The sequence below is a fragment of the Myotis nattereri genome (genome assembly GCF_964212035.1).
Source record: "Myotis nattereri genome assembly, chromosome: X".
NCBI lineage: Eukaryota > Metazoa > Chordata > Mammalia > Chiroptera > Vespertilionidae > Myotis > Myotis nattereri.
This window is the reverse complement of record NC_138078.1, coordinates 147,627,088-147,653,754: the sequence shown is the minus strand read 5'-3', so window position 1 is coordinate 147,653,754 and position 26,667 is coordinate 147,627,088. Positions and strand designations below refer to the sequence as shown.

General features: G+C 51.6%; 2 protein-coding genes across 4 annotated transcripts; one reads left to right on the top strand and one right to left on the bottom strand.

The window, feature by feature from the left end:
* Window positions 1–1,352: 1,352 nt before the first annotated feature.
* On the top strand, window positions 1,353–17,934 carry CCDC22 (CCC complex scaffolding subunit CCDC22). Of its 3 annotated transcripts, XM_081115285.1 has the most exons (17): window positions 1,353–1,656; window positions 2,923–3,100; window positions 9,996–10,128; window positions 11,068–11,174; window positions 11,321–11,387; window positions 11,463–11,641; window positions 13,999–14,193; window positions 14,757–14,819; window positions 14,905–15,024; window positions 15,593–15,712; window positions 15,818–15,934; window positions 16,039–16,140; window positions 16,223–16,330; window positions 16,594–16,689; window positions 16,936–16,995; window positions 17,076–17,150; window positions 17,567–17,934. In XM_081115285.1, exons 1-17 carry the CDS (start codon window positions 1,607–1,609, stop codon window positions 17,678–17,680), a joined length of 1,884 nt encoding a protein of 627 aa, XP_080971411.1. In that variant the 5' UTR covers window positions 1,353–1,606; the 3' UTR covers window positions 17,681–17,934. The 3 variants fall into 3 exon arrangements, with proteins under 3 accessions (XP_080971411.1, XP_080971412.1, XP_080971413.1); XM_081115286.1 differs by lacking the exon at window positions 16,594–16,689 and having other exon boundaries at window positions 1,500–1,656; XM_081115287.1 differs by lacking the exons at window positions 13,999–14,193; window positions 16,594–16,689 and having other exon boundaries at window positions 1,510–1,656.
* FOXP3 (forkhead box P3) lies at window positions 17,852–25,866 on the bottom strand. Its single transcript, XM_081115288.1, is given in 12 exon segments — window positions 17,852–18,872; window positions 19,067–19,168; window positions 20,471–20,547; window positions 21,167–21,317; window positions 22,274–22,354; window positions 22,559–22,646; window positions 24,054–24,315; window positions 24,605–24,660; window positions 24,662–24,828; window positions 24,831–24,850; window positions 24,853–25,000; window positions 25,523–25,866. Coding segments are annotated over 12 exon segments (1,512 nt in total). The 5' UTR covers window positions 25,733–25,866; the 3' UTR covers window positions 17,852–18,722.
* Window positions 25,867–26,667: the final 801 nt, after the last annotated feature.

The following is a 26,667-nucleotide window of genomic DNA, read 5'->3' as shown; positions in this document are numbered from 1 at the left end:
CAGATATAAAGGCTTGTTATAAAGCTACAGTAATTAAAAACAGAATAAAGTTCCAAACCTGAGTCCTACATATATGTACCCATGCTTTATGACATACATGGCACTACTGAGCAGTGGAGACAGGATTTTTGTTTGTTTGTTTGTTTGTTTTTTCAAAGAAAACGTCTTTTATTGAAGTCACAGACCAGGTGTGCCAGGACCGCATTAGGGTGGTCTTTTTAATGAATGGTGGTTTACTGTGTAATCAGTTGTTGGATTGTATACACATGTATAACATACTAAAGCATTTATTAAATGTATGGTTACTTAGTAACTACAATGTACATACTCTTTTCTTATTTTATTATGTGTCAGGCACACAGTACAACATGCTTTACATGAATTAATTCTGTTTTAATCATAGGAAGCAGGTACATTAGTCTCCCCGTTACCTATCAAGTCCCCCAGTGGTTGCCTGAAAGAGCCACAGTACTGAACCCTAGATATACTATGTTCCCCCCTCCCCGCTATCTATACATAACTTTTCTCTTAAAGGAAGCACTTTATGGTTCTCTTTGGCATATCTGGATTGCCAGCATCACCACTCTTGCACTTAGGGGCCATTATTAAGTAAAATAAGGGATCCTTGAACAGAAGCACTGCAATACTGCCACAGTGTTTCTGATCATGAGAAGGCTACTTAGCGACTAATTGGCAGGTAGCATATACAGCGACAAAGGGATGATTCACTTTGGGGGCGGGGGGAGGGGAGGGAGGGAACGGAGCCGGGTGGCCCGAGATTTCATCACCCTACTCAGAATGGCGTGCAATTTAAAACTTATGAATTATTTATTTCTGGAAATTTCCGCTTAATATTTTCAGATGGCGATTAATCGCGGGAAACAGCAGAAAGCGAAACGGGGCCTGGGGGTGGAGAGAATACTGCAGTCCATTTTACAGATGAGGACACTAAGATAGGGAAGTTATGTAACCTACCCCCGATTGCACAGTTAGCAAGTTGAGCTAAAGATCTGAGCTAAAGAGCTGAGACTCAACCCTACACCCTTTGTGCTAGGGCCCCTGCCCTTGTACACTTTTACAATTTAGTAAGTAGTCCCTTGAGTCTGGCGCCTTAGACCACTCGGCCATCCTGACACCCCTACTTTTACAATTTAGAAGGCGAATGCCTTCCTAAATGAATGAGTCAAGAAATCACTCTCCGTCCCGCCCTCCCAACACGCATGCGCATGCGCACGCGCACGCACGCGCACGCACGCACACGCACGCACACGCACACGCCGCGCGCGCGCACACCAAGACGCTCTGGAGCGCGCACATACAGGAGATACTCTCCTTTGCACACTTGGGAGAGCCCACTGGAGTGTTGGCGGAAGAACTACAACTCCTAGCAGCCATTGTTCGCTCACCCCTGCGCTCACATCCGCACCAGGACGACCACTTGAGCTGCAGGCGCTGTTGAAACTACATTACCCAGCTCGCCTGGGGCAGCCCGTGACACTCCTGGGACCGCGGGCGGGCGCGGGGCTGGGTTTCAACAGCTCGCCTCTCTTGTTCACTTCTCGGACCCGGCCCTGGACTCAGCCCCAGACTCGGACACAGCTTCACCATGGAGGAGGCAGACCGAATCCTCATCCATTCCCTGCGCCAGGCCGGCACGTAAGGACACAGCCCCCGCCCACCCCGGCATGCATATATCCGGGACTCCAAAACTCAGGACCCAGTCACCCGGGAACCTTAAAACCCTGGTCCTTGATATCCAGGGCTCCAACTTCCAGGATCCTAAAACCCTTTCCCCTTACACACACACACACACACACACACACACACACACACACACACACACACCAGGGTCCTCCCAAGCCTGACATTTGTTAAACCCCCAAATCAAGGACACAGACACCTTGAAACATTAAAATGTTGGAACCTCAAGACCTGGGACCCTGAAATCTATGATCTTAAGATCACTACCCTGGGATCCGGATACCTGGAGATCCTAAGGCACCTGTCTCCTGAGAACCAGGGAACTTTAAAACCCCAGGACCGTAGCACTCAGGGATTCCAAAAACTCTGGGAATGGATATGTAGGAACCTTAAAACCCAGTTTCCCAGCACCTGGAGCTTATAAAATTCCAGGAGCCTAAATTCTGGAGGCCTCAAGGCCTGGTGACCCAGACACACAAGACTCCTACATTCGGGGTCTGTGAAAACCCAGGATGCTATCATGTAAGGAGCCTGATTTCTGGATTGCTTGACACTAGGTGGTCTTAATATCCAGAAATCTTGAATTCAGGGATCCTGACATTTGGAACTTCTGGAAACCCCAGCTATCCAGGAGCCTCTGACATTTAGAGAACATGATATCTGGGGACCAGAAACCCAGAGATCATATCACATGGGCCCCTTGCCCTTCCCAGACCCCAGAAATTTGGGGCTTTTAAAGCATAGGGAAATTTCAGATTTTCTCAACTCAGATCCGTTCCACCCTCTGTTCTCCTGCAGCAAGTTCTTAGGAGCTGAGGACATCCTCAGTTTTTTGTTGTTGTTAGTCCTCACCCAAGGATGTTTTTCCATTGATTTTTAGAGGGAGGAGGAGAGAGAGAAATATTGATGTGAGAGAGACACATTGATTGGTTGCCTCCTGCATGTGCCCTGACCTGGGGATAGAGCCTGCAACTAAGGTACATGTTTTTGACTGGAATCGAACCTGGGACGCTCTATCCACTGAGCCAAACCGGCTAGGGCCATCCTCAGTTCTTAGTTTTACAAATGGAAATCACCTTTATCAACACCCAGGACCTGTCTGAACCATGGCCATCCTCTTCACCCCCACTCCAATACTAGGGCTTCTAGAAGGCAGCACAGCACAGTCTGATTTGTTTTCTGACTGCTCCCCACATCGAGCCTGCACCCATTTTTCTTCAGGGCTGTTCCTCCAGAAGTGCAGACCCTGCGAGCCTTCACCACTGAGCTGGTTGTGGAAGCTGTTGTCCGCTGCCTGCGTGTGATCAACCCTGCCGTAGGCTCCAGCCTCAGCCCACTGCTGCCTCCTGCCATGTCTGCCCGTTTCCGCCTGGCCATGAGCCTGGCTCAGGCCTGCATGGTGAGTTCCCTCCTCCCAATACACACAGTCTCTTCCTTCCTCCTTCGCAAAGTCATCAAGCTCCTTGAAATGCTTGCCTTTCCTCTTTGCCACCTCCCTCTGTGGCTTCGCATTAAGGCTGCTGGCTCTCTGGTCAAACTGCCTGAGGAGTTCTGACCCTCACTGTACCACTTGCTAACTGTGTGACCCTAACCCTTCTAGGTCTTAGTTTCCTTAAATGTGAAATCAAGATGATAAAATTTGGATCATTATAAGCATTAAAAGAGTTGATCTAGTTTGGGCCTGGACTGCCCTTGACCTCCTGCATTTTCAGCTTAGCACCAAGAATTTCCCCCCTATAGTATCCATTTACCAGTTTCAGAAAAGGCCATGCTCATTCCGAAATTAACCACTGTGTATTCAGATTGGCCCAGGTGGCTCACATGGTCATTCATAAGGCATTGTGATTGGCTGCGTCGGGATCACATGGAGTTGGGATGGTACCCAAAGGAAGATATGTTAACTGAAAACAGTGTTTCTGCACTAACACTGCACTCTGCCCTGTGGCAGTCGCACACAACCTGCCTCTCATGAGAATAACTCCAAATCTGTCTCTACCTGGGTAATATGCCTTCTTATCAAGCACTCACACCTTTGCAGTACAGACCTGTGTCCATTTAATAATCCAAGAGCTCCCAGTAATGTCATTTCTCCTGGTTCACTATCTGTGACTTTGGGCCAGTCTCTTAATTTCTTTGTTTGTTAATCCTCACCCAAGGATATTTTTCCCCATTGAAAATATATATATATATATATATATATATATATATATATATATATATATATATATATTTGTATTGATTTCAGAGAGGAAGGGAGAGGCAGAGAGAGTTAGGAACATCAGTGATGAGAGAGAATCATTGATGGGCTGCCTCCTGCACACCCCCTACTGGGGATCAAGCCTGTAACCTGGGCATGTGCCCTGGATGGGAATCGAACCTTGACTCTCAACCACGGAGCCACGCTGGCTGAGCTTCCATTGATTTTTAGACATAGTGGAAGGGAGGGGGAGAGACACAGAGAGGAAAACATCGATGTGAGAGAGACACATTGGTTGGTTGCCTCCCGCACGTGCCCCAACCAGGTCTGGGGATCGAGCCTGCAACTGAGGTACATGCCCTTGACTAGAATTGAACCTGGGTCCCTTCAGTCCACAGACCAATACTCTATCTACTGAGCCAAACCGGCTAGGGCTCTTTTTTAAAAAAAATATATTTTATTGATTTTTTACAGAGAGGAAGGGAGAGGGATAGAGAGTTAGAAACATCGATGAGAGAGAAACATCAATCAGCTGCCTCCTGCATACTCCCTAGTGGGTATGTGCTCACAACCAAGGTACATGCCCTTGACTGGAATCGAACCCGGGACCCTTGAGTCCGCAGGCCGTTGCCCTATCCACTGAGTCAAACCGGTTAGGGCCCGGCAAGGGCTCTTAATTTTTTTGGGCCTAAGTTTTCTCATGTGTAAAGTGCGTGTGAGAATTGTACCTACCACATAGAACTGCTGTAAGGATTAAAAGTGAGTTGATCTATGAAGAGCCAGATTATAATAACCTTTGTATAAGTGGTGGGTAGGCCTGGCTTGGCTGCTTGCATTCCAGCAACCTGTGGCTACATAATGAATGTAGATACATCTAGCATGCCCAGTGTATGGTGGTAGAGGGTCAGTATAGTAACTACAGTGAACACTTCCATTTAGACCTGGGAGACAGGATGGTCAGTTTTCTTGAATTTGGACCTTGCTTGTGCAGTGTCTGTCTCTTAGCAACAGGCCTCAGAGCTCTGCCCATCCCTTATCTCTCAGGTTCACCTAGCTCTCAGGGGTTCTCAGGTTCTGGCTGGGGTCTTGATGGCAGTACAAGGCAGGCACTCTGTCCCCTGGCCTGGGGCTGTATTCTCAAGGATGGCACTTTGTATGGGGGAAGTTATGTCCTCTGGCAAGGAGAGTGCATAGTGGGAGATATTGAAGCAGTTGTGTGTGTGTGTGTGTGTGTGTGTGTGTGTGTGTGTGTGTGTGTGTAGCAGGGCGGGGGGGGGGGCGGTGGTCAGGCTTCCCCAGGACTCTGTTCCTCTCTTCTCTCAGTGCTGCCTCCCGCTGGATTTGATGTTGACCTACTTTTGCTTACACTATATTTAGAGCGGGGCTGAGCCTATGGCTTTTTCAGTGATCAAGAGTTTCATGTGACTGTCTGGCCCCTGAACCTCAGTGCTTCCGCAGCAGACAGAGGTGTCTCTTAATCCAGCTGTGCTGCCCCAGGAGCCCGCCTTGGCTCAGCACTGCCGCCTTCTGGTGTCTGCCTCTTCGCATGCCCTACTCCTGCCACCACTTTCAACGACTCAGCCACCTCCATATTTTGGTGTCTGTCACTTCACACACCCCACTCCTGGAATGAGTTTCTCTATTAGTCACAACTCTTTGATTGCAGGTGTCGGAAAAAACCCAAAGTCTAGTAGCTTAAAAGCCAGTGGTTTTCACACGTTTTTGACCATGACCCTCTAAAATAAATATATCTCACGTTGTGACCCAGTACACTGTACATGTGCGTATGATAATGATTTTTTTCTGAGTGTGTTCTCTGTGCCAGGCACTGTGGTAACATGGTGTTAACTCATTTAATTCTCATGACAACTTTCTGAGGTGGGTACTGTTGGTATCCCTTTTTTTTCAGAAGAGGAAAGTGAAGCACAGAGAGGTTAAGTGATTTGCCTGAGGTCACACAGTTGGTAAGAGGCAGAACTTAGACATGAATTCGGGAAAGTCTGATTTCAGAGTCCAGGTAGCTCTAGAGCAGTGATGGCAAACCTTTGAGCTCGGCATGTCAGCATTTTGAAAAACCCTAACTTAACTCTGGTGCCGTGTCACATATAGAAATTTTTTGATATTTGCAACCATAGTAAAACAAAGATGTATATTTTTGATATTTATTTTATATATTTAAATGCCATTTAACAAAGAAAAATCAACCAAAAAAATGAGTTCGCGTGTCACCTCTGACACGCGTGTCATAGGTTCACCATCACTGCTCTAGACCAACAGCAACTCTGGAAGAAAAAGGCTTTCTTTCAGTCCCTTCCCAGAACCCTGGTGGGCCTTTTATCTCTTAAAGCAGCCACACAGGGAAAGAACTATCAGCTCTATTTTACAGCTAGGAATCTGAGCTTCTAGGTGTTAATAACCAGTTCAAGGCCTTACAGCCAGTAAGTAGCACAGTCTGGGTTTCAACCCCAATCTTTTTTACACCAAAGCATGTAGTGTCTTTTTAAAAAATTATTTATTGGTTTGAGTAGGTTATTTTGTTATTAAAGACCCAGTCCACAACAGAAACCCTAGCAATTTGAACAGGAGTATCATAATATAAAAAACTGTGAAATAGGTAAAAGGTGGTTAACTACTGAAACTGTAGAAGAGATCACCAAGGTGTGACAGAAGTAGTGTGATACCCTGTGGCATCTTACATCCCAAGCATTCACCCCGTTACCCCTACCTGTTTGCTTAGTTTCTTGTGTATCTTTCCAGTTTTTTAAAAATGCAGATATAAGCAAATATAAATATATATTCTATTTCCCCCTTTCTTACACGAAAGAAAACATATATTTAGTTTTTTAGCTTTTTTTTCTAAAAAAAATCCAACAGTATATCCTGGAAATCATTTCATATCAAATAGTAGAGATCTTAATATTTTCTACAGCTGATAAGTAGTCCATTGTATCTATGAACCATAGTTGATTCAACCACTCTCCTATGCTTGGACATTTAGGGAGTTTCCAATATTCTGCAAAGAATACTGTAATCTTGTGCATATATATTCTTGAACTAGGGGCCCAGTGCACGAAATTCGTGCACTGGGGGTGTGTGTGTGGGGGAGTGTCCCTCAGCCCAGCCTGCCCCCTCTCACATACTGGGAGCCCTCAGGCATTGACCCCCATCACCCTCCAATCGCAGGATCGGCCCCTTGCCCAGGCCTGACGCCTCAGACAGAGGCGTCAGGCCTGGTCAGGGGACCCTCATTTCCCCCCATCACTGGTTCTGCCCCCAGCCCAGGCCTGATGCCTCTGGCCCAGGCATCAGGCCTGGGCAGGGGACCCCCAGACCCCTCCGATTGCTGGCTCTGCCCCTTGCCCAGGCCTGAAGCCTCCGCCAGAGGTGTCAGGCCTGGTCAGGGGACCCCCATTTACCCCCGATCACTGGCTCTGGCCCCCGCCCAGGCCTGAGGCCTCTGGCCCAGGAATCATGCCTGGGCAGGGGACCCCCATCTCCCTCTGATCGCTTGCTCCACCCCCCACCCAAGCCTGACGCCTCTGACCCAGGCTTCAGGCCTGGGCAAGGGGACCATCATATCCCCCCAATCCCCGGCTCCGCCCCCCATCCAGGCCTGAAGCCTCTGGCCCAGGCATCAGGCCTGGGCAGGGGACCCCCAGCCCCCCACCCAGGCCTGATGCCTCGGCCAGAGGAGTTGACCCTCATCACCCTCCAATCACCAATCACCGGATCGGCCCCTTGACCAGGCCTGAGGCCTCCGGCAGAGGTGTCAGGCCTGGGCAGGGGACCCCCAGCTCCCCGCGGTTGCAGGCTCCGCCCCTGCCCAGGCCTAACGCCTCTGGCCTAGGCGTCCGGCCCAGGCAGCGGGGACCTGCAGTGGCAGCGGGGGGCGCCGCGATCGTGGGCTTCGCTTTAGGCCCAGGCAAGGGACCCCTAGCTCCCAGGACTGCCAGCTTCGACCGTGCCCAGCTCCCATCGCTGGCTCCACCCCTACTTCCTGCTATCACTGGCCAGGGCGGAAAAGGCACCTGATTCTCCGATCATGGCTTCCCCCTAGCTCTTAGCTCCCCCCTGGGTTTCCGATCACTGTCAGTGGCAGGGTGCTTCTTCCTGCTTTCCCTTTCGCCTCCCTGCATTGTGCCTACATATGCAAATTAACCGCCATCTTGTTGGCAGTTAACTGCCAATCTTAGTTGGCAGTTAACTGCCAATCTTAGTTGGCAGTTAACTGCCAATCTTAGTTGGCAGTTAACTGCCAATCTTAGTTGGCAGTTAATTTGCATATAGCCCTGATTAGCCAATGAAAAGGGTAGCGCCGTACGCCAATTACCATTTTTCTCTTTTATTAGTGTAGATTGTTGGAGGCATTTCTACTTCTTGGGGTAGGATTGCTAGGTGGAATGGTAAATGCATGTGTAGTTTGGTCAGATTTTGCCAGTTGCCCTCACTGGGACTTTAATTTTGCATTCCCACCAGCCTGTTTCCCCACAGCCTCTCCCACTGAGTGTATTGTCAGATTTTTAGATCCCCCCCCCTTTCAATAGGTAAGAAATGGTATCTCAGTGTAGTTTTGTACCTTAAATTTTTTTTCAAACTTAAAGAAAAATGAAAATGGAACAGTGAATACCTGTATACCCTTCTCCTAGTTCCTACATTGGAACATTTTGCTCCATTCTTTTACACACCTACATGCACACTTCTTTGCTGAACCCTTTGAAAGTGGCTTACATCATGACATTTTATACCTAAAACGGAATGTGTTTCTCCTAAGCAAAAAGACATTCTCCAGCATAACCACAATACTATGATCACAGCTATGAAATGTAATAGTATCTAAGGTCTAGATTAGATTTCCCCAGTTGTTACAAAAGTATCTTTTATGGTTTTTTAAACTTCAAAGAGTCTAATCAAGAGTTACATTTTGATTCATTGTTACATGTCTAATCTTAAGTGTTGAACCGCCTTCTTTTGCTTTTGGATCCTTAAAAAATTTTTTTTTATGACAAATGTATTTGAAGTGTCCAGGCTGGTTGTTTGGGATGCCCCCCAGTCTGAGTTGCTCTGTTTTCTAATGAGTAGATTTAGGTTTGGGGTAGGAACGCAGCCCTGGCGATAGTGTATCCCTCTCAGTGTGCACTGCAGGAGAATGGAGCGTCAGTTTGTCCCGATCGGTGATGCTTGTGTGAAGTCTCTCAGTGTGCCTTCCATTCATGTCTCTTATAAGCAAGGTTGGACATATTTGCATATGTTTAAGGGATTTTTTTTGGCTTAAAAAACAAATGTATTGTCTCACAGTTGTAGAAGCTAAAAGTCCAAAATCAAGGTTTCAGCAGGGTTGGTTCCCTCTGAGGCCATGAGGAAACATCTGTTCCAGGCCTCTTTCCTTGGTCCACGGGAGACTCAGTTGACCCCAGGGTGCCAGAGGTCCTGAACACCAAAGTCAATTCTGTGTCCCATAAATGCTGTGCTCCTCACATGGATGCAACTTTCAGAGATCTTGAAAGCTATGGCTTTCCTAGGCACAAAACCCAGCGCTGGCTCATCCTTGAGACTGAAGCATCATGCATACCATGTACAATGGTGCCAAGATCCATCCTCCCTCATTTCACCAGCTTCCTAAGGGATATTTTCATTTCTTTTCTGGTAAACTGTTTTTTCTTTCCTGTTGCGCATTTTTCTATTGCATTGCTGGTCTTTTTGCTTTAGTTTTAGATGCTCTTTATTTCCTGTGATAGGAGTTCCAAATTATTTTTTCCAGCATGTCATTACTCTTTTGACTTGGATTATTATATTTTTCCTTTAAAATTTTTGCTTCTTTTCATGTATTCAGAAATACCCATCTTCATTTTATGGTCTCTGGATTTTAAGCCATAGTTAGAAATGCTAGAGCTTTAATTTTATTTCTTGCCCTCTGGGACGTTGACAAGAACACTCTATGGCTCTTCCCACAGAAGCCTAGAGACCTTGGGGAGCCAAAGAGAAGTTCGGAGGGTGATGGTTGTTGAGACAGTGGGAGCATTTAGGGTCAAGGCCCAGTGCTCCCAGAGCAGGAGAAGCCTGCCTGCCGGCTGATAGGGACCCTTTCCTCAACCCCTAGGACTTGGGCTATCCTTTGGAGCTTGGCTATCAGAACTTCCTTTACCCCAGTGAACCTGACCTCCGTGACCTGCTTCTTTTCTTGGCTGAGCGTCTACCTACGGATGCCTCTGAGGATGCAGACCAGCCTGCAGGTATGGGGTACCTGGGGCATAATGTGAGTGAGGGGAGAGGGTGGCATTCTTGGGTGTTATAGGGGCTGAGAGCGGTGGAAATGGTAAAGAGGTTGCCAAAGAGAGGGTGGGGATATGTGTCTTTGGGAGAGCTAGGATTAGGGCTGGGAGAAGGGATACAGGGCAGGCGGAAGGGGCTAGGACTTGGGCTGAAGCAGGTGAGTTGTTGCTGGGAGGGTCTTCCCTGCCTCACCTCCTGCTTTGCTTCCCCTCATTCTAACCCCCTTGGCCTCCTTGATGCCCCTCACATATGCCAGGTGCACTGCAACTTCAGGGCCTTTGAATCAGTTGGATTATTGTCCCCCCAGATAGCCTTTTACAAATATATATATTTTTATTGATTTCAGAGAGGAAGGGAGAGGGTGCGAGAGATAGAAACATCAACGATGAGAGAGAATCATCCACCGGCTGCCTCCTGCACGCCCTCTACTGGGGATCAAGCCTGCAACCCAGGCATGTGTCCTGACCAGGAAATGAACCATGACATCCTGGTTCCTATGTTGATGTTCAACCACTGAGCCACACTGGCTGGGCCAGATAGCCTCTTGATTTCTGATCATGTCACATCAGGGAGGCCAGTCGCAGACTGCCTCATTTAAAATGACATTGTCCTCTCAATAGTATTATCTTCCTTTCCTGATCACCATCTGACAGTTTTCTGTACCCTCCTTATGACCTTATGATCTCCTCATGTTCACTGAGAGCCTGAGAGTCTCAAGTAGTGGCTGGTACATAGTAGGTATTTAGTAAGTATTTTTTGAATGACTGAGTGTGAGTTTGAGAGCTACATAGGTATGCAAATCTTGGGGGGTGGTGTCAGGGAGCGATGGCTATTTTCCCATGGTCTGTATTTTTGCAGTTGTGGCATTGTCACCTGATTGACCCTCCCTACTCCCATAGGTGACTCAGCTATCCTCCTCCGGGCCATTGGGAGCCAAATTCGGGACCAGCTGGCTCTGCCCTGGGTTCCACCCCTCCTTCGCACTCCTAAGCTGCAGCACCTCCAGGTGGGACCCCCCAACTCAGGTTGATCTTTGCTTGTCTCTGCCTGGCTTTCCTTGTCCCCTTCTGGGTGCTCGCATTGTGGGCCCCCTCTCACCAGTGCCCTCCATCACGGTTCATCTTAGAGGCTCTGATTCTGCTCTCCCACCAGGGCTCGGACCCCCAGAATCCTTTCCATGCCAGTAGGCTGGCCATGCCTGAATTGAGCTCCAAAGGAGGTGAGCATGAGACTGTGGAGAGGTGCTGGGGAGAAGGGTAGAGGTGGGCCTGGCTGACTCTGTTCCTGCCTCCAGAGGCCCGGGAGTTCCAGGCAAGTTCCCTGTTACTACCGGCCCCTACCCAGGTGCCTCAGCCTGCGGGGAGGGTAGCCTCGCTCCTCGAATGCCATGCCATCCAGCTCTGCCAGCACACAGGCCAGGACCACCCCGGGGACAAGGACTGGGTCCACCGGGCATCCCGCCACCCCACCCAGGTACCGCCCAATGCTTAGCTTCCTGCTGCAGAAGGTCCTGCTCATTGTTGCTCCAATTTTATCTCCCATTGGTTTTCTGCCCCTCTTCTCTCCCCACTTTGTCCCTCTCTTTCATCGTCTCCCCTCTGTGTGCATCTGCCTGGCTCCCCACCTGCAAGAACATTGAAGTCAGAAAGGCTGTGGATTGGGGAGAAGTCAGTATCCTTACTCAGAGTCTCAATTTGCTGTTTTAAGACACGGATGGTGATAGTGCTCTGCGTTTCACTGGAAAACGAGCATGAGCTTCTAGCAACCAGAGCAGTCAGGATCTGCTCTGTCTTCCCTGTTTCTACTACCTTCTTCCCACCCCAGAGGCTCTCACTCTTTCTCTGCCTCTGCCATTGTCTGCGATGCTCATTTCTTCTGTCTCGAGGTCTCTGCATGATCTCTTCTGGTCACTCTCTCATTCTGTAGGTTTGCTGTCCCTCTCTCTCACCCCTCTGTCTCCTCATTTCTGTGCTGTCTCTCCCACTCTGTCCACCTGGATCTGTCCCCTCTCCCCTCTGCCCACCTCTGCAACAGCCTCTTCTTTTTTTTCTTCAGAGAGAGGAAGGGAGAGAGAGCTATATTGATGAGAGAGAAACATGAATTGGCTGCCTTCTGTACACCCCCCCCCCCGCCCCTGGGGATAGAGCTCACTACCTGGGCATGTGCCCTGACCGGGAATCTAACAGGCTACCTATCAGTGCATGGATTGATGCTCAACCACTGAGCCACACTGCCTGGGCTGTAATGGTCTCTTTCTTTTTTAAGATCTTTATTGTTGAGAGTATTACAGATGTTCCCTCCTTCCCCCTGCCATTGCCCCCTCCATCCGGTTCCTGCCCCACCCCAGATGCAACATTCTCTTTCTGTCTCCCCTCATTGCCATGTGTTCCATCTTTATCTGTCTTTTTGAAACTTACAGAAAATTTCAAACACAGAAGTAGAGAGAATGTTCTAATGAATCCTATGTACCTGTCACTCACCTTCAATTACAAGCATTTTGCCAATCTTTCTTCATCTAGTTTCCCCAACTTTTCTTCTGTATTAATTTCTAGCAAATCCCAGACATGTCATTTTAACTCTAAATACTTAACTCATAAGGACGTTCACTTTTTAATGTAATCCCTGGACCATTTCACACCTAACAAAAAGTAACAATGATCTCTCTCTTTTTTAAAATATATATTTTTATTGATTTCAGAAAGGAAGAGAGATGGAGAGAGAGATAAGAAACATCAATGAGAGAGAATCATTGATCAGCTGCCTCCTTCACACCCCTTACTGGGAATTGAGCCCACAACCCAGGCATGTGCCCTTGACTAGAATTGAATCCAGGACCCTTCAGTCCACAGGCAGATGCTCTATCCACTGAGCCAAACTGGCTAGGGCACAATTATCTCTTAATACCATTCACAATCACATTGCTTCAGTTGTCTCAAAACTGTCCCTGTTCTTTAAAAAAAAATATTTTTATTGATTTCAGAGAGGAAGGGAGAGCAAGAGAGAGAGAAACATCAATGATGAGAGGGAATCATTGATCGGCTGTGTCCTGCACTCCCCCTACTTGGGATCTAGCCCACAACCTGGGCATGTGCCCTGACCAGGAATTGAACCATGACCTCCTGGTTCATAGATTGATGCTCAACCACTGAGCCATGCTGACTGGGCAAAACTACCCCTATTCTTTTGTTGTTGCTGTTAATCCTCAGTCGAGGATATTTTTCCATTGATTTTTAGAGAGAGTGGGAGGGAGAGGGAGAGATAAAGAGAAACATTGATGTGAGAGAGACACATTGATCGGTTACCTCCTGCATGTACCCTGACCAGGGCCGGGGAACCTGCAACCAAGGTACATGCCCTTGACCAGAATCGAACCTGAGACTCTATACTGTTTCATTTGACTCACCCTCTGTTTCTACAGGCTGACACTCTATCCACTGAGCAAAACTGGCTAGGGCAAAACTATCCCTGTTCTTATCTTTCTCTGCTTCCACCCCCTTCTCTGACCAGCACCTCTGACTCTGTCTCTGCTCTGTCCCCACATATCCTGTCCATGTCACTCTCTGATTTGGGGCCTGCAGGTTTTGTTCACCACCTTCCCACATTCTCCTCCAGTGAGAAGAGTGAGTAGGTGGAGAGAAGTGTGGCTGTGAGGAAGAGGAGACCTCCCAGACCCGTGGGCCAGGAAAGCAGGCTGGAAGCCCCCTCAGTGGGAGTGGCTGGAGGGAGTGATTTGTCAGTTGCACCTTGTCAGGTGGCTCCTGGAAGAGGCAGGGCCTTGGGTGAACAGGAGGCCTCTACACTGTCCCGTTTGCCCCACGTTCTGTTTTCAGGAGGATACTCGGGCTCAGCGGCAACGGCTGCAGAAGCACCTGGCTGAACATCTGCGTCAGACCTGGGGCCAGCTGGGGCCATCCCCACAAGCCCGAGACTTGGGAGAGCTGCTGCAGGCCTGGGGTGCTGGGACCAAGACTGGTGCTCCCAAGGGCTCCCGCTTCACACATTCAGAGAAGTTCACCTTCCATCTGGTGGGTGGGCCTGAGTGGACAGTGGGCCTGCGGATGGGGCCAAGACTGGCTTGGATGGTTGCTTTATATACAAACACCATACCTTGTCCACTCAGGTGCCTGTGTTCCCACCAGGTGTGGCCTCTCCGAACTAGGGGCTAGTACTGAGGAGTCCAGTGGAGAAAGGGTGGAGGGGTGGGAACTATATAAGGATGGAAGTTCGTTGTGCAAACTCCAGGCTTCCCCAGGAAGTTTCCTCTGGGCACTCCTTGGATGGTCACCCAGAGGGGCACTCATCCTTCTCATGGGCAGTTGGGGCTTCAGAGATAGGGCAGGTGAGCAGGAGCTGTCAGGATCAGGGAGGTTTCTTTGTGAGCAAACACTCTAGTCTGAGTTCGCAGAGAATGCCTTGATCCTCACATGGTCACAGTCTGATAGTCATCAGCTGTTGAGTGGGCATGGGTATGACTGTCGGTTATCAGCTGTTTAATGGGCTGGGAAGGTGCTCATGGGGGTTGTTGAGGCTGGGCTGTGAGGGGCAAGGCCTTCCTTGACAGCGAGATGCTCCCTCCTCACTCCCCCAGGAGCCTGAGGCCCAGGCAGCCCAGGTGTCAGAGGTGCTGTCCACCTCCCGGTGGCCTGAACAGGTGAGCAGAGCAGTGAGGTGTGTCCTGGCCCCTTGCCTGTCTACTGGGCCCGACACCCTGACCCTGACTGGCTTGTTCCTCCCAGGACACGTGGGCAGCTCAAGAGCAGGAGCTGGAAGCCCTTCAGGAGCAGCTAGAGGGAGTGAATCGTAACATTGAAGAGATTGGAGCCAGCATGAAGACGCTGGGAATCGGCCTTGTGCAGGTGCGGGTGGGGCTGCTGACTGGGGTCCAGTCACAAGTCTGGGCTAGAGAGCTAGGGTGGGGGAGAGGGGCTTGAGGGGGATGAGAGGTACTCTGTAGAGGTCTGTAGGTATCAGAAGGATTTATAGGGGATGTGTGGTCTCTTCAGGGTTCAGGAGAATCGAGGGGGGATGCATGATTCAGGGCTTGGTGGACCTGTAGGGGTGAGAGTGCCTGTGAGCGTTCGTCAGGCCTTGCAAGTGTCTGAGAATCAGGAGATGTGTGGGCATCTCTGGGCATCTGTGGGGCATGATGGGTCTGTACGGGCAGGAGGTTTGGGGGCTTGTCAGGGCTTCTGTGGGTCAGCGTGGAGGTGGAGGAGTCACAGGGGCCTGTGGGTGCCCATTTCTGCGTATAAGTCTCTGTCGCTCTCAGGAGGGGCCAAGGGGTTCATAGGGGCTGGAGGGGTGTGGCATTATCTATGGGGGCTCGGACTGGGCCAGGGCTTCCCAGGCTCAGTGTGGGCTGGGAGCCTGTGGTGTGTGTTCGAACTCCCCCACTGACTGGGACTGGGAGTCCTGGGCTACCAGGTGGAGACCGAGTGTCGGCAGACTGAGCTCAGCATGGCCGAGAGGGAGCAGGCCCTGCGCCTGAAGAGCCGGGCGGTGGAGCTGCTGCCAGATGGGGCTGCCAACCTTGCCAAGCTGCAGGTGGGGCTGGGGCTGGGGTTTGGCTGGGGCTGGGGCTGGGCCAGGAGGGTCAGAGGTGGAAGTGCCCAGACTGTGTGACATCTACCCTCCTACCACCATTCCCAGCTCGTGGTAGAGAGTAGTGCCCAGCGGGTCATCCATTTGGCGGGCCAGTGGGAAAAACACCGGGTCCCGCTCCTTGCTGAGTACCGCCACCTCCGAAAGCTCCAGGATTGCAGAGAGGTAGGTGGTGGGGTCCTGGGCTGTAGGTGGGATAGGTTTGGTATTTTCCTAGGAGGCCATCCCCATGCTCTGCTTACTGCCCTCTACCTGTGGGGTCTTGACAGCTGGAATCTTCTCGACGGCTGGCAGAGATCCAGGAGCTGCACCAGAGTGTTCGGGCAGCTGCTGAGGAGGCTCGCAGGAAGGAAGAGATCTATAAGCAGCTGGTAAGGCCTGTTCTGGAGCCCTGAGGGGGCTCAGAGTGGGTGGGGGTGGGTCCTGGGGAGTGCCTGCCGTGTCTCTGCCTAGGTGTCCGAGCTGGAGACCCTGCCCAGAGACGTGTCCCGGCTGGCCTACACCCAGCGCATCCTGGAGATTGTGGGCAATATCCGGAAGCAAAAGGAAGAGATCACTAAGGTGCGCTGCCGTGGCCATGGAGGGTGGGTCCTATGGGCAGACATGCCCAAAGGGCAACTGTGTGTTGTGTGGCTGCACAGGGATTCCACACCCTCTGATAGGCAGAGCCACACCATGACCCAAAGCAGTCCCACCCAGTATACTCCAGTTCCCACTGACACAGTGACACAGGCCCTGTCTGGATGTGAGCTCATGTGCAGGAAAGCCTTTAGCTGGTCAGCTGCCTACCCCAGGCATAGGCTCACGGCCCTGGTCTCTGCCAGATCTTGTCTGATACAAAGGAGCTTCAGAAGGAAATCAACTCCCTGTCTGGGAAGCTGGACCGGACGTTTGCGGTGACTGATGAGCTTGTGTTCAAGGTGTGGGGCAGGCGGGGTCGGGTGGAGGAGGGGCGTGGGGCTGAGCTGCTGCCTGCCCATGTGCTCATGGGCTGCCTTGGGCCTAGGCCCTATGTGAGCCTTGCAGGTACACTGATGCTCAGGCCTGGCTTTGCTCCATGGAGGATGTAGTCATGGGGGTGGGAGAGGGTGGCCTTGTGGGGTCCTGCAGGTGGTGTGTAGGGGGGCAGCCCACTGATACCTTTGAGGTCCTTTCTGTCTGCTCAGGATGCCAAGAAGGATGATGCTGTTCGGAAGGCCTACAAGTACCTAGCTGCCCTGCATGAGGTGAGTGGAGAAGCATGCCTTGGGCTGGCTGGGGAGGGGCCAGGTTGGGGGCGCAAGCCTTGTCTTCCTGCTGTTCCCAGAACTGCAGCCAGCTCATCCAGACCATTGAGGACACAGGCACCATCATGCGTGAGGTTCGAGACCTTGAGGAGCAGGTGAGGCCTGGGGGTGGGAGGGGAAACCAAGGCAGGCCAGGGGACAGCTCAGTTTGTCCCATGACAGGCTATGGAAGCAGACACAGCTTATGGCTGGAGTCTCTGCCCTGCCCCTTAGCCATGCACTTGACCTGGAAAAGGTCGGTGGCCTGCTCTGAGCTCCAGCTTCCACCCCAAAGGCTCCTATGGCTGCCTCCCAGGGGCGTTGGCAGAGGCTTCAGCTTGAGTATGTATGTGGTGGGTAATCCTACCACGTAGGGATGACACACAAAAAGGCCTGGCAGTGGGACAGAGAAGACTTTGTTAGGGGTGGGAGGAGCCCAGGAAGGGCCCCGAGTGGCTATGATGGAGGGGTGGCAAGCAAGAGCTGGGAAAGAGGGCCTGCTTGCTGAAGGGACATCACTCATGTTGCCTAGATCGAGACTGAGATGGGCAAGAAGACCCTCAGCAACCTGGAGAAGATCCAAGAGGACTATCGGGCCCTTCGCCAGGAGAATGCTGGCCTCCTGGGACGGGTCCGTGAGACCTGAGGGGCCGCAGGCAGAGATCTCCCTCACCCCAGGCTTCAGCAGGGATTTGCGGTGTTGGAAGTGATGGCCAGGCGCTTGCCCTAGCTGTTCCCTGTGTTTGTTGTCCAGTCCCTCCTGCTGTGGCGCCCACCTGACCCCAACCCTTATTTGGGGTGAACATCCAGACACTGGGAGCTTGGCTGCACTTTATTGGGGACAGTACTGGGGGTTGGGGCCTTCGATCCCAAATAAATGAGGGGCTCTGTCTGCAGTGTAAGCTGAGGCATGGTTGGGGGCACAGGGCTCAGGGCGGGGCAGGGGTGGGTGGCAGGTGAGACCCAGGGCACATTTTGGCGAGTCAGTGTACGTGACCATGTGTGTCGTGTGGGACTCGAGACCCACTGGGGCGCTGTGTGGGTGTGCGTGGTGTGCAGGTGAGTTCTAATGGACTGTGTGACCAAGTGTAAGTGGTAGGAGCTGCATAAGACTGTGTGTGACTGGTATGTGTCTATGTGGCTTTCTAGGACCTGAGACCCTGAAGGCACTAAGGCTGCTTCTGTGTGGGTGTGTAGGCATCCCCCCTGTGATGCACCTAGGGGCCTGGAGACTGGCTGAGGGAGTGTGCTTCAGAGTATGTGGGTTGACAGGCGTACTCAGGTGCGATTGTCCGTGTGACTGCAGATTTGAGGTTGTGTGAGTGTACTGAGACAGGCTCTTCATTTGGGGGTTTGTATGAAGTCCAAGGGACAGGATTGTGACTTTTTTTCAGCCCTAGGTTGCCTGTGAGTGCCCAAGGCAGGCTGTGTGTGTGGTCAATTGTGAAAGCTCAGTTTGCCTGGAGAGCCTGTCGTGGGGGGCTATGATGGGAATGCGGGGTTGAGGTCCCTCTGAGCAGCCTTGGTGCAGAGCATATGATCCAGGGGGTGGGTAGTCAGCTTGGTAGTAGGGTCCCTGCACGCACTTCTTGGTCGCTGCGAGTATGTCCGGGCCTGTCACCCCCGCCCCCAGCCACTTTTGCCCCACATGTTGGCCCCTGTCCTTCCTTCCTTTCCTTGGCTTGCAGTCAGGGGCCAGCTAGGGGGTTGGAACACCTGCTGGGCCTCTGGCTCCTCTTCTTGCGGAATTCAAACTCATCCACGGTCCACACAGCCCCCTTTTCGCTCTCCACCCGCACGAAGCACTTGTGCAGGCTCAGGTTGTGGCGGATGGCATTCTGTGGAAGGAGGAGCAGCCAGTCAGGCCGGGGTGGAGGCAACGGGTGGGCCATCATCCTCTGATGTCAGCAGTCTCTACTAAAAACCAGCCTCCTGCCCCTTCCCATCATGTTTGCAAGCCCAGCCCCAGGCTTGGCCCAGTACTGGTAGCATTTGAGACCATCCTGGCCCTGCCACCTCCAGAGGTACTCACCTTCCAGGTGGCAGGGTGGTTTCTGAAGAAGGCGAACATGCGTGTGAACCAGTGATAGATCTCATTGAGTGTCCGCTGCTTCTCAGGAGCCTCCAGGATGGCCTGGAATTCAGGGGTATGGGGGTAAGGGCATGTGCTCCCCCAAAGTTGGGCTGAGAGGGGCATCTGACATGGGGTGGAAATGGGGCAGGAGAAGGGAGGGAGGGCAATGGTGTGGAGGTGATGGATCAGAGACAGGGTTAGAAGTGGGGTGAGAATGGGCCAGGATGGGGTTAGGTGAAGGATCAGGGCTGAGTTTAGAGCAGAGTTCAGCTCAGGGTTAGGGCTGGAGTTAGGTTAAAGGTCTGGGATGGGGTTGGAGTGGGGGTTCTCTATAGGGGTGAGGTTTCAAGGTTTTGGAAGATTAAGGGCTAGGGGTAGGGTCAAGTTAAGGGCTTGGAAGATGTAAAGGGCCAGGCAGAGTTAAAGGTCAGGGAAGGGGTTGGTTAGACTCAGGCTGGGGATGGACTATGACTATTCATGGGGCATATAACAGGATGCCAGGTGGCATTAGGTTAGGAGTCAGAGATTGGCCTAGTTACCTAGTTATCTATTTTATGGGCCAGGGATGTGGTTAGGCTCAGGATCAAGAATGAGGTTAGTTGTGGTGAAGTTGAGGTTAATTGTGTATAGTTGTTTAGGGTCAGGGCTGGAGTTAGGTGTGGAGTGAGGCTAAGGGTGAGGGTATTTGATCGTTTTGGATGTAGGAATGGGATTAAGTTAAGGGGCAGTTATTACAGTTGCAATGATGTTCAGGGTCAGGATGGGGCCAGGTAGGAGACTGTGGCATTGTGTGGGGGTTAGGTTAAGGTTCAGGTTTGGTGTTAGGTATGAGCCTAAGTTGAAAGTCTGAGTGGGCTCTGGTGAAGGTTCTGGGAAGGCATTAGGGAGATTCAGATGAAGGGGTTTGGATGGGGTGAAGTTAAAGGTCAGATAGGTGTTAAAAGGAAGAGGTTAGGGATGGGGTCTAGCTGGGGGATGTGCTGACATACTGGGGCACATCGGGGATGGGAAGGAATTAGGGTAATACCTAGAAGGGGTTTAGGGCAAGGGGCAGAGATCTGATTAGTGTTCGGGTGATTTTACAGCTTTGGAAGGCGGATAGGTATGGGGTTGAGGTGGACATCAGGAAAGGAGTGGGTTTAAGGCCAGCATTTGGCCTGCTTTGGCATGGGTGATGGTTTAGGTTTGGGGGTGGGGGCAGGTCTGAGGTGAAGCTGGCATGGGGAATCACATCTGAGGTGTAGTTTTTTTTTTTTTCATGCAGGAGCCCTCCCTGGGGGTGCTTAGAGGGAGGCTGGAGTTGGGGAGGCAGGTCCCCACCCCGTCTTTCTCTTCCTTCTTGGCCTGCACTGCCCTGCTTACCCAGCGGATGAGAGTGGCATAGGTGAACGGGGGCCGCATGTTATGGAACTTGAAGTAGTCCATGTTGTGGAAGAACTCTGTCCAAGGGGGGGGGAGAGGAGTCAGGCCCCACCTAAACCTCCTCACTCCCTCTCCTACCCTCTGCTCTTCCCATGATCAGTTACTGTTTGCTGAGCACTGGATGTAACTTGTGTCACTTACTCTGTACCACTCCCACCAAAATGGGGTGTAACCTCTCAGGTTTAAAAGAAGGGAAGTAACTTATACACCAAAAAGACGTAACTGTTAAATGGTAGAACCAGGATGACACTCAAGAGCCCTGATCCCTGGTAAACCCACAGCCCAGGCGTTTTGGGTAGTAGGGGATTGGTAAACTTGGACAAATCACCCCATTTTCCCTTGAGGGGGAGAGGGAGAGTCCCTGGAAATTACATAGGTAGTTCCCTCCCTTCTCTATGACGACCAAATGGAATAGCTGAAGCCCCAGTGCCCAGGGGAGATAGGGCTAGACATCTGAGATCCTAATGGGAGCCTACAGGCCACGGACACCCGGAGAGGAAGCTTTGCAAGCAGATGTGCTTGTCCAAAGGCCAGGTGGTGGTGGTGGGGAAGAGCAGTATGGAGCCCCACTCCATTGCATGTCAGTCTGGGGGTCAGGGTTTCAGGGACACCATGCAGGGCACGGACTATTCTTACCTGGGAATGTACTATGTCCATGGCTGCCCCAGAGGTGCCTCCGCACAGCAAACAGGCCATTGGGGCCCTCCTGGGGGCCAGGCCAGGCCGGAAGGGTGGTGCCCGGGGTGCCAGCAGCTACAATGCAGCAGGAGCCCTTGTCAGATGACACCTGGGTGTGATGAGGGAGAGGTTGGTGACCTGAAGGCTGAAACTTTCCACTTGAATTTTAAATAAGTGAGTGTTTTTAAAACTAAGGGCGCCATGCCCTGGTCAGTGTGGCTCAGTTGGTTGAGTGTTGTCCCAAAAGGTCACCAGTTCAATTCCTGGTCAGGGCACATGTCCAGGTTTCTCTATCATGTCTCTCTCTCCCTCTCTTTCATCAATTAAAAAAACACACAAAACAAAACACTTAAAAGCAAGGGTGCTCTCTTCTCAACTCCAGTCTGATATGTATTCCCACAAAGCAGCATGAGCTGTGTTTATCAGACTGTGGTGTGGGCACGAGTGTGTGTGTAACTCACCAATGCTGGGGGTCTTGAGCTGGGGTTGAATTGGGCTCCTCTATTACCCAAGTCACTTATGTCTGCCTGGCCTCAGTTTCCCTCATCTGGGGGTTAGGGATAATAGCAGTGCCTACATTACAGTGGCATCGTGAGGACTGAGTAAGTTCACATCAGCCAAGGGATCAGAAGTGATGCCTGTGACCCGTCACCCAGGGCCCACCTCATGGGCATGTGACCTGTACAGCCAGCCATACAGGGCCCTCCCTTTGTTTAATGCTCTGTGGCTGCCACCTTGAAATCCGAGGCCTGCATTTTAATTTTTCCCTGGGCCCTACAAGTTATACAGCCAGTCCTGCCAGTGACACACAGTCTGCGTTCATTAAGTGTCTAGCTACTTGATGTGGCTTTGAAAACAAGGTTATGATATTTCAAGAGCTTAGGGTCAGAGGGGTTGTAAGTGGAGGGGCACAGGTTCTCAGATCTGGGCATGTTTGGAGCTGGGAACAGGGGCCCACAGATCCCAGGGCCTGGGTGTAAGGATGGGTCCCCTGCACACTGCAGGGCCCTTCCCTGTCCCGTTCCACCAGCAGTCTGTGCTGCCATGAGGCCTGGGGTGACTTACCACAGATGGAGGCGTGGTCAGGGCCATCTTCCCAGCCAGGTGGGCCTGCATAGCACCCAGCTTCTCCTTCTCCAGCACCAGCTGTGAGGACAGGCACAGTGAAACCTCAACTTGCCCTCTTTCCACCATGTTTTTGCTCAGGCTATGTTCTTCTCTGGGAGTGCCCTTCCCCCTTCCTTCCTTCCTTTATGTTAGTCTCCATCCTGGGTGAGCTCAGCTTCTGGCACAGGGTGGACATAAGGTTTGCCCACCATCCCCCCACCGTCACCCCCGGCCCCATGTTACCTGCTGCTCCAGAGACTGCACCACCTCCCTCTGGAGGAGACACTGTGCCCTGCCCTTCTCATCCAGGAGATGGTCTGCCTGGCAGTGCCTGGGGAGAGGGAAGAGTCCATGCAGGTGACCATGGCAGACCTGGCCTCGTGGCTCAATGTTCTCAATGGGGAGGGCTCAGCCTCTAACCCCTCTACCTCAGTCTCCCTCTCACACCATTCCTTCAACACATGCTACTTGGTATCTCCTTTGTGCCAGGCCTGAGCTGGCTACTTGAGCCTGGCCAGGGTGTTGGAGATGACTTAGAAGGAGGTAAGCTGGAAGCAGCCAGATAGGTGAGAGCAGGAAAGGCATTCAGATGGAGGGAAGGCCTGGTGGTGAAGAGGATAGGATGCATTGAGTTGCCAGTGATAGTTGGGTAGGGTTGGAGAAAGTGTGTGACTGTGTGTGTGTGTAGTATCTGGGGGGTATCTTGTATCTGGTTGTGATGAGGCTAAGAAGAGGCAGCAAAAGCCATTTTGAGGAGCTGGGACTTTGGGGATCAATAAAATCAGCCTGGTGTGTTGGCATGACAGGTAGAAGGGCAAAGCAGGTAGGAGTGTGGATTCTGAAGCCTGGCTGCCTGGGTTCAAATCCCAGCTCTGTCACTCAGGAACTTGGTAATCTTCATCAACACACTGAACCTCTTTGGCCTGCTTCTTAGTCTGTAATATAATAGTACAGGTAAATAATAGTATACATTATTATGCCCCATATACAGATGAGAAAACCAAGGCCCAGGGAAGCTAAGCAACTTGCCCAAGATCTTATAGCCAGTGATGGACAGAGCCTGGATTTGAATTCTCAGTCTCAGCTTTTGCCTCTTTTTTTTTTAATCCTTACCAAGGAGATTTTATATATATATATATATATATATATATATATATATATATATATATATATATATATAAATATATTTTATTGATTTTTTACAGAGAGGGAGAGGGATAGAGAGTTAGAAACATCGATGAGAAAGAAACATCGATCAGCTGCCTCCTGCACACCCTCCACTGGGGATATGCCCGCAACCAAGGCACATGCCCTTTATTTGAATCGAACCTGGGACCCCTCAGTCCGCAGGCCGATGCTCTATCCACCGAGCCAAACCAGTCAGGGCCCGAGGATATATTTTCCATAGATTTTTAGAGAGAGTGGAAGGGAGGGAGTGTGTGAGAGAGAGAGAGACATTGATGTGAAAGACACATGGATATCCTGCACATGTAGGAGATTGTAGGTATGTACTGGTACTGGGATTGTAGGTACATACCCTTGACCAGGAATTGAACCCACAACCCTTTGGTGTGCAGGCCGATGCTCCAACCACTTATCACAGCAGCCAGGGCTCAGCTTTTGCCTCTTTTATCAAATTACTACCTACCGGGGTGAGGCCTGAGCTGAGACCTGCACCCAAGACCTCCTCCCACAAACTGGGGACCGCTCTGGACTGGAATAGGCCTGGGCCACTCACTTGAGGAAGTCCTCCGGCTCCTCAAAGACCTTCTCACATCCGGGCCACTTGCAGACACCATTTGCCAGCAGTGAGTAGGAGCCCTGGGGCACGGTCGAAAGGGTGCTGGGGGGACAGAAGGTGTCAGGGGAGGGAATACCAAGGCAAGGGTCCTTCCCAGCTTTTCCCACTGACCTGTCTTTCTTGGGTGCACCAGGGCTTGGGAAGGTGCAGAGCAATGCTGGTTCCCTGGACACCCACTCCAGGCTGGCCATGTTGATCCCTGTAGGAAGGGGCAGGGAACCTTTGGAGACAGAGACAAGGCCTCTCCTTTTGAGCTTCCCACCCTCCTGAGCCTCTGGTGTCCGTAACGCCCAAGGTTTTTGGTGGAACAGCTCAAAGACTGCCATTCACAAGTGCTGACATTTTGATGAACTCTGCAAAGATCTGGTTCCGTGATTTTGATGTTCTGTACCCTTCAGGTTCTGAGCCTGACATTTTTCGGAGGTTGGAGTTTCCGAGATGATAAAAGCTGACACCTAACACTTGAGGGCCACAATTCAGCAGCCTACACTGCTCATAGTCAAGGACTTGGGGGGCTCTGGGATTCTGTGGGGCTGTGGGGTGTGGTATTACCAGGTGGCAGGCCAGGCCGGGCCTTGAGAGAGAAGACCCCAGTGGCAGCAGTGGGTGGCGGGAGGCTGATCATAGCTGGTCTTTCCAGTGGGTGCACCTGCAGCATGGGGGTCCGGGCATGGGCATCCACTGTTGAGAGCTGGGGGCATATATGGACTATGGTTCCACCTGGCCTCCTCCCAATTCCCCCACCTACTCCCTCCTCCCTGCCCAGTCACGGGCCATACCTGGTGCATGAAGTGTGGCCTGTCTTGGAGGAGTGCCTGCAAGTGGGGCGAAGGACCCAGCCGTGTTCCAGAAGGTGCCACCATGACTAGGGGCACTGTGGGCAGCTGGGGGGAGAAAGCAGGCAGGAGAGATGCTGTCCTCATCCTCACTGTTCTAAATGTTGAATTCATATGCTCCTCACCACAACCTCACGTGGTAGGTGCTAGGACCATCCCCTTTATACATATGTAAAAACTCAACCTCAGGGAGATTGAGTGACTTTCACAAGATCAACCAACTAATAAGTGGCAGAACTGGCCTCAACTCTGTCATCTCATGTTCTAGGGCCCCATCCTCTTTTCTGTCACATGGGGATGGGGACACATGGCCATACCTGTGGGACCATGATAAAGTCTTCTCTCCTGAGAGGGATTGGGACTTTGGGGAGAGCCTCGGATCTCTGAGACCTGCTAAGTGGGGACTTTCTTAGCCCCGTGACATCTGCATAAGTCACAGACTTGCCTGGGACCCAGAAAACCACTTCCTGTTCCCCAGCCGGGCCCCCCGCCCGGTGCCACAGTAAAGGTCGGCACCTGTAGGCCCAGGTACTCCACCCTGCTTGCTCCATCCTGGGCCCCGGGCCTCACCTGCAGCTGTGATGGTGGCATGGGGTTCAAGGAGGAGGAGGAGGCATGGGCCCCACCTCGGAGGTCCCGGCCCTGGAAGGTTGCCCCCGGGCCCTTGGCCCCCAGCAGGTCTGAGGCCTTGGGTGCAGCCCTCCAGCTGGATGAGATTCCTGGGGATGGGCTGAGCACCAAGGAAGGGGCCAAGGGCTTGGCAGGCCTGGGGTTGGGCATTGGGTCCTTGTCCAAGGTCAGGCTGTAGAGACATAGGGGAAGGAGTTATACATGTGTTGGTGGTGTGCAAAATACTCATCCACCTGAACCATGTGGACACCCCCTCTGGTCAGAGCAGTCATTGGCTGGGACATGTCCCGAAGTATCCCACAATTAGACCCCAGCTCTAATCATGGGTGCATGCACACATACATACACATTGGTGTCAGGAACATGGGTGTGTGTGTGTGTGTGTGTGTGTGTCCACACACATGTCCCATGTGCAGACTTGCACCATTCAGCATGTGGCTTGCCTGCACATGCTGGCACAGCCCTGGTGGGGATGTGTTCTCCAGAGGGCAGCTGGGGGTTCATGGTGGTTTGTGGGGCCTCAGCCAGGGTAGGTCTCAGCTCCTTCCCCCACCACTTGAGGCCTTGAATTGAGGCCTCAGCCCTCCAGTCCTCCCTGAACCTGGCATCGGTCACACAACTTTTGCTGATCCCACAATCTTTGCTGATCCCACTGGGGCTGGTCTCTGATTTTCTTCTGGGAACATAATTTTACCCCAGTGACTTGGGCATATCTGGGAGTGGCAGGGGATGTGGACTCAAAAGATCCCGCTGGTTGCTGTGAAGGGACAGACTCTTAAGAAGGTGAGGGCAGAAATAGAGGACTAGTGAGGAAGCTACTGCAACAGTCCCAATAAGTGACGATGGTAGCACAGACCAGGATGGTGACAGTGGAGATGGTGAGGAGTGGGTGGATTCTGAGCATGTTTGGAAGGTGGAGTCAGAAAACTTTCTGGTAGCTTGGATCTGGGGCTGAGAGAGAGAGAGAGAGAGAGAGAGAGAGAGAGAGAGAGAGAGAGAGTCAAAGTGACAGAGCAGCTGTAGGGACAGAGATGATGTGACCTGGGATGAGGGAGATGGGGGAAACAAAGTAGGGGGGTGATGAT

Coding starts and splice junctions, on each gene's coding strand:
- CCDC22 (XM_081115285.1), top strand. CDS start 1,607: ATGGAGGAGGCAGACCGAATCCTCATCCATTCCCTGCGCCAGGCCGGC. Junction 14,820..14,904: donor CCTCCCGGTGGCCTGAACAG/GTGAGCAGAGCA, acceptor TGTTCCTCCCAG/GACACGTGGGCAGCTCAAGA. Junction 16,996..17,075: donor ACCTAGCTGCCCTGCATGAG/GTGAGTGGAGAA, acceptor TGCTGTTCCCAG/AACTGCAGCCAGCTCATCCA.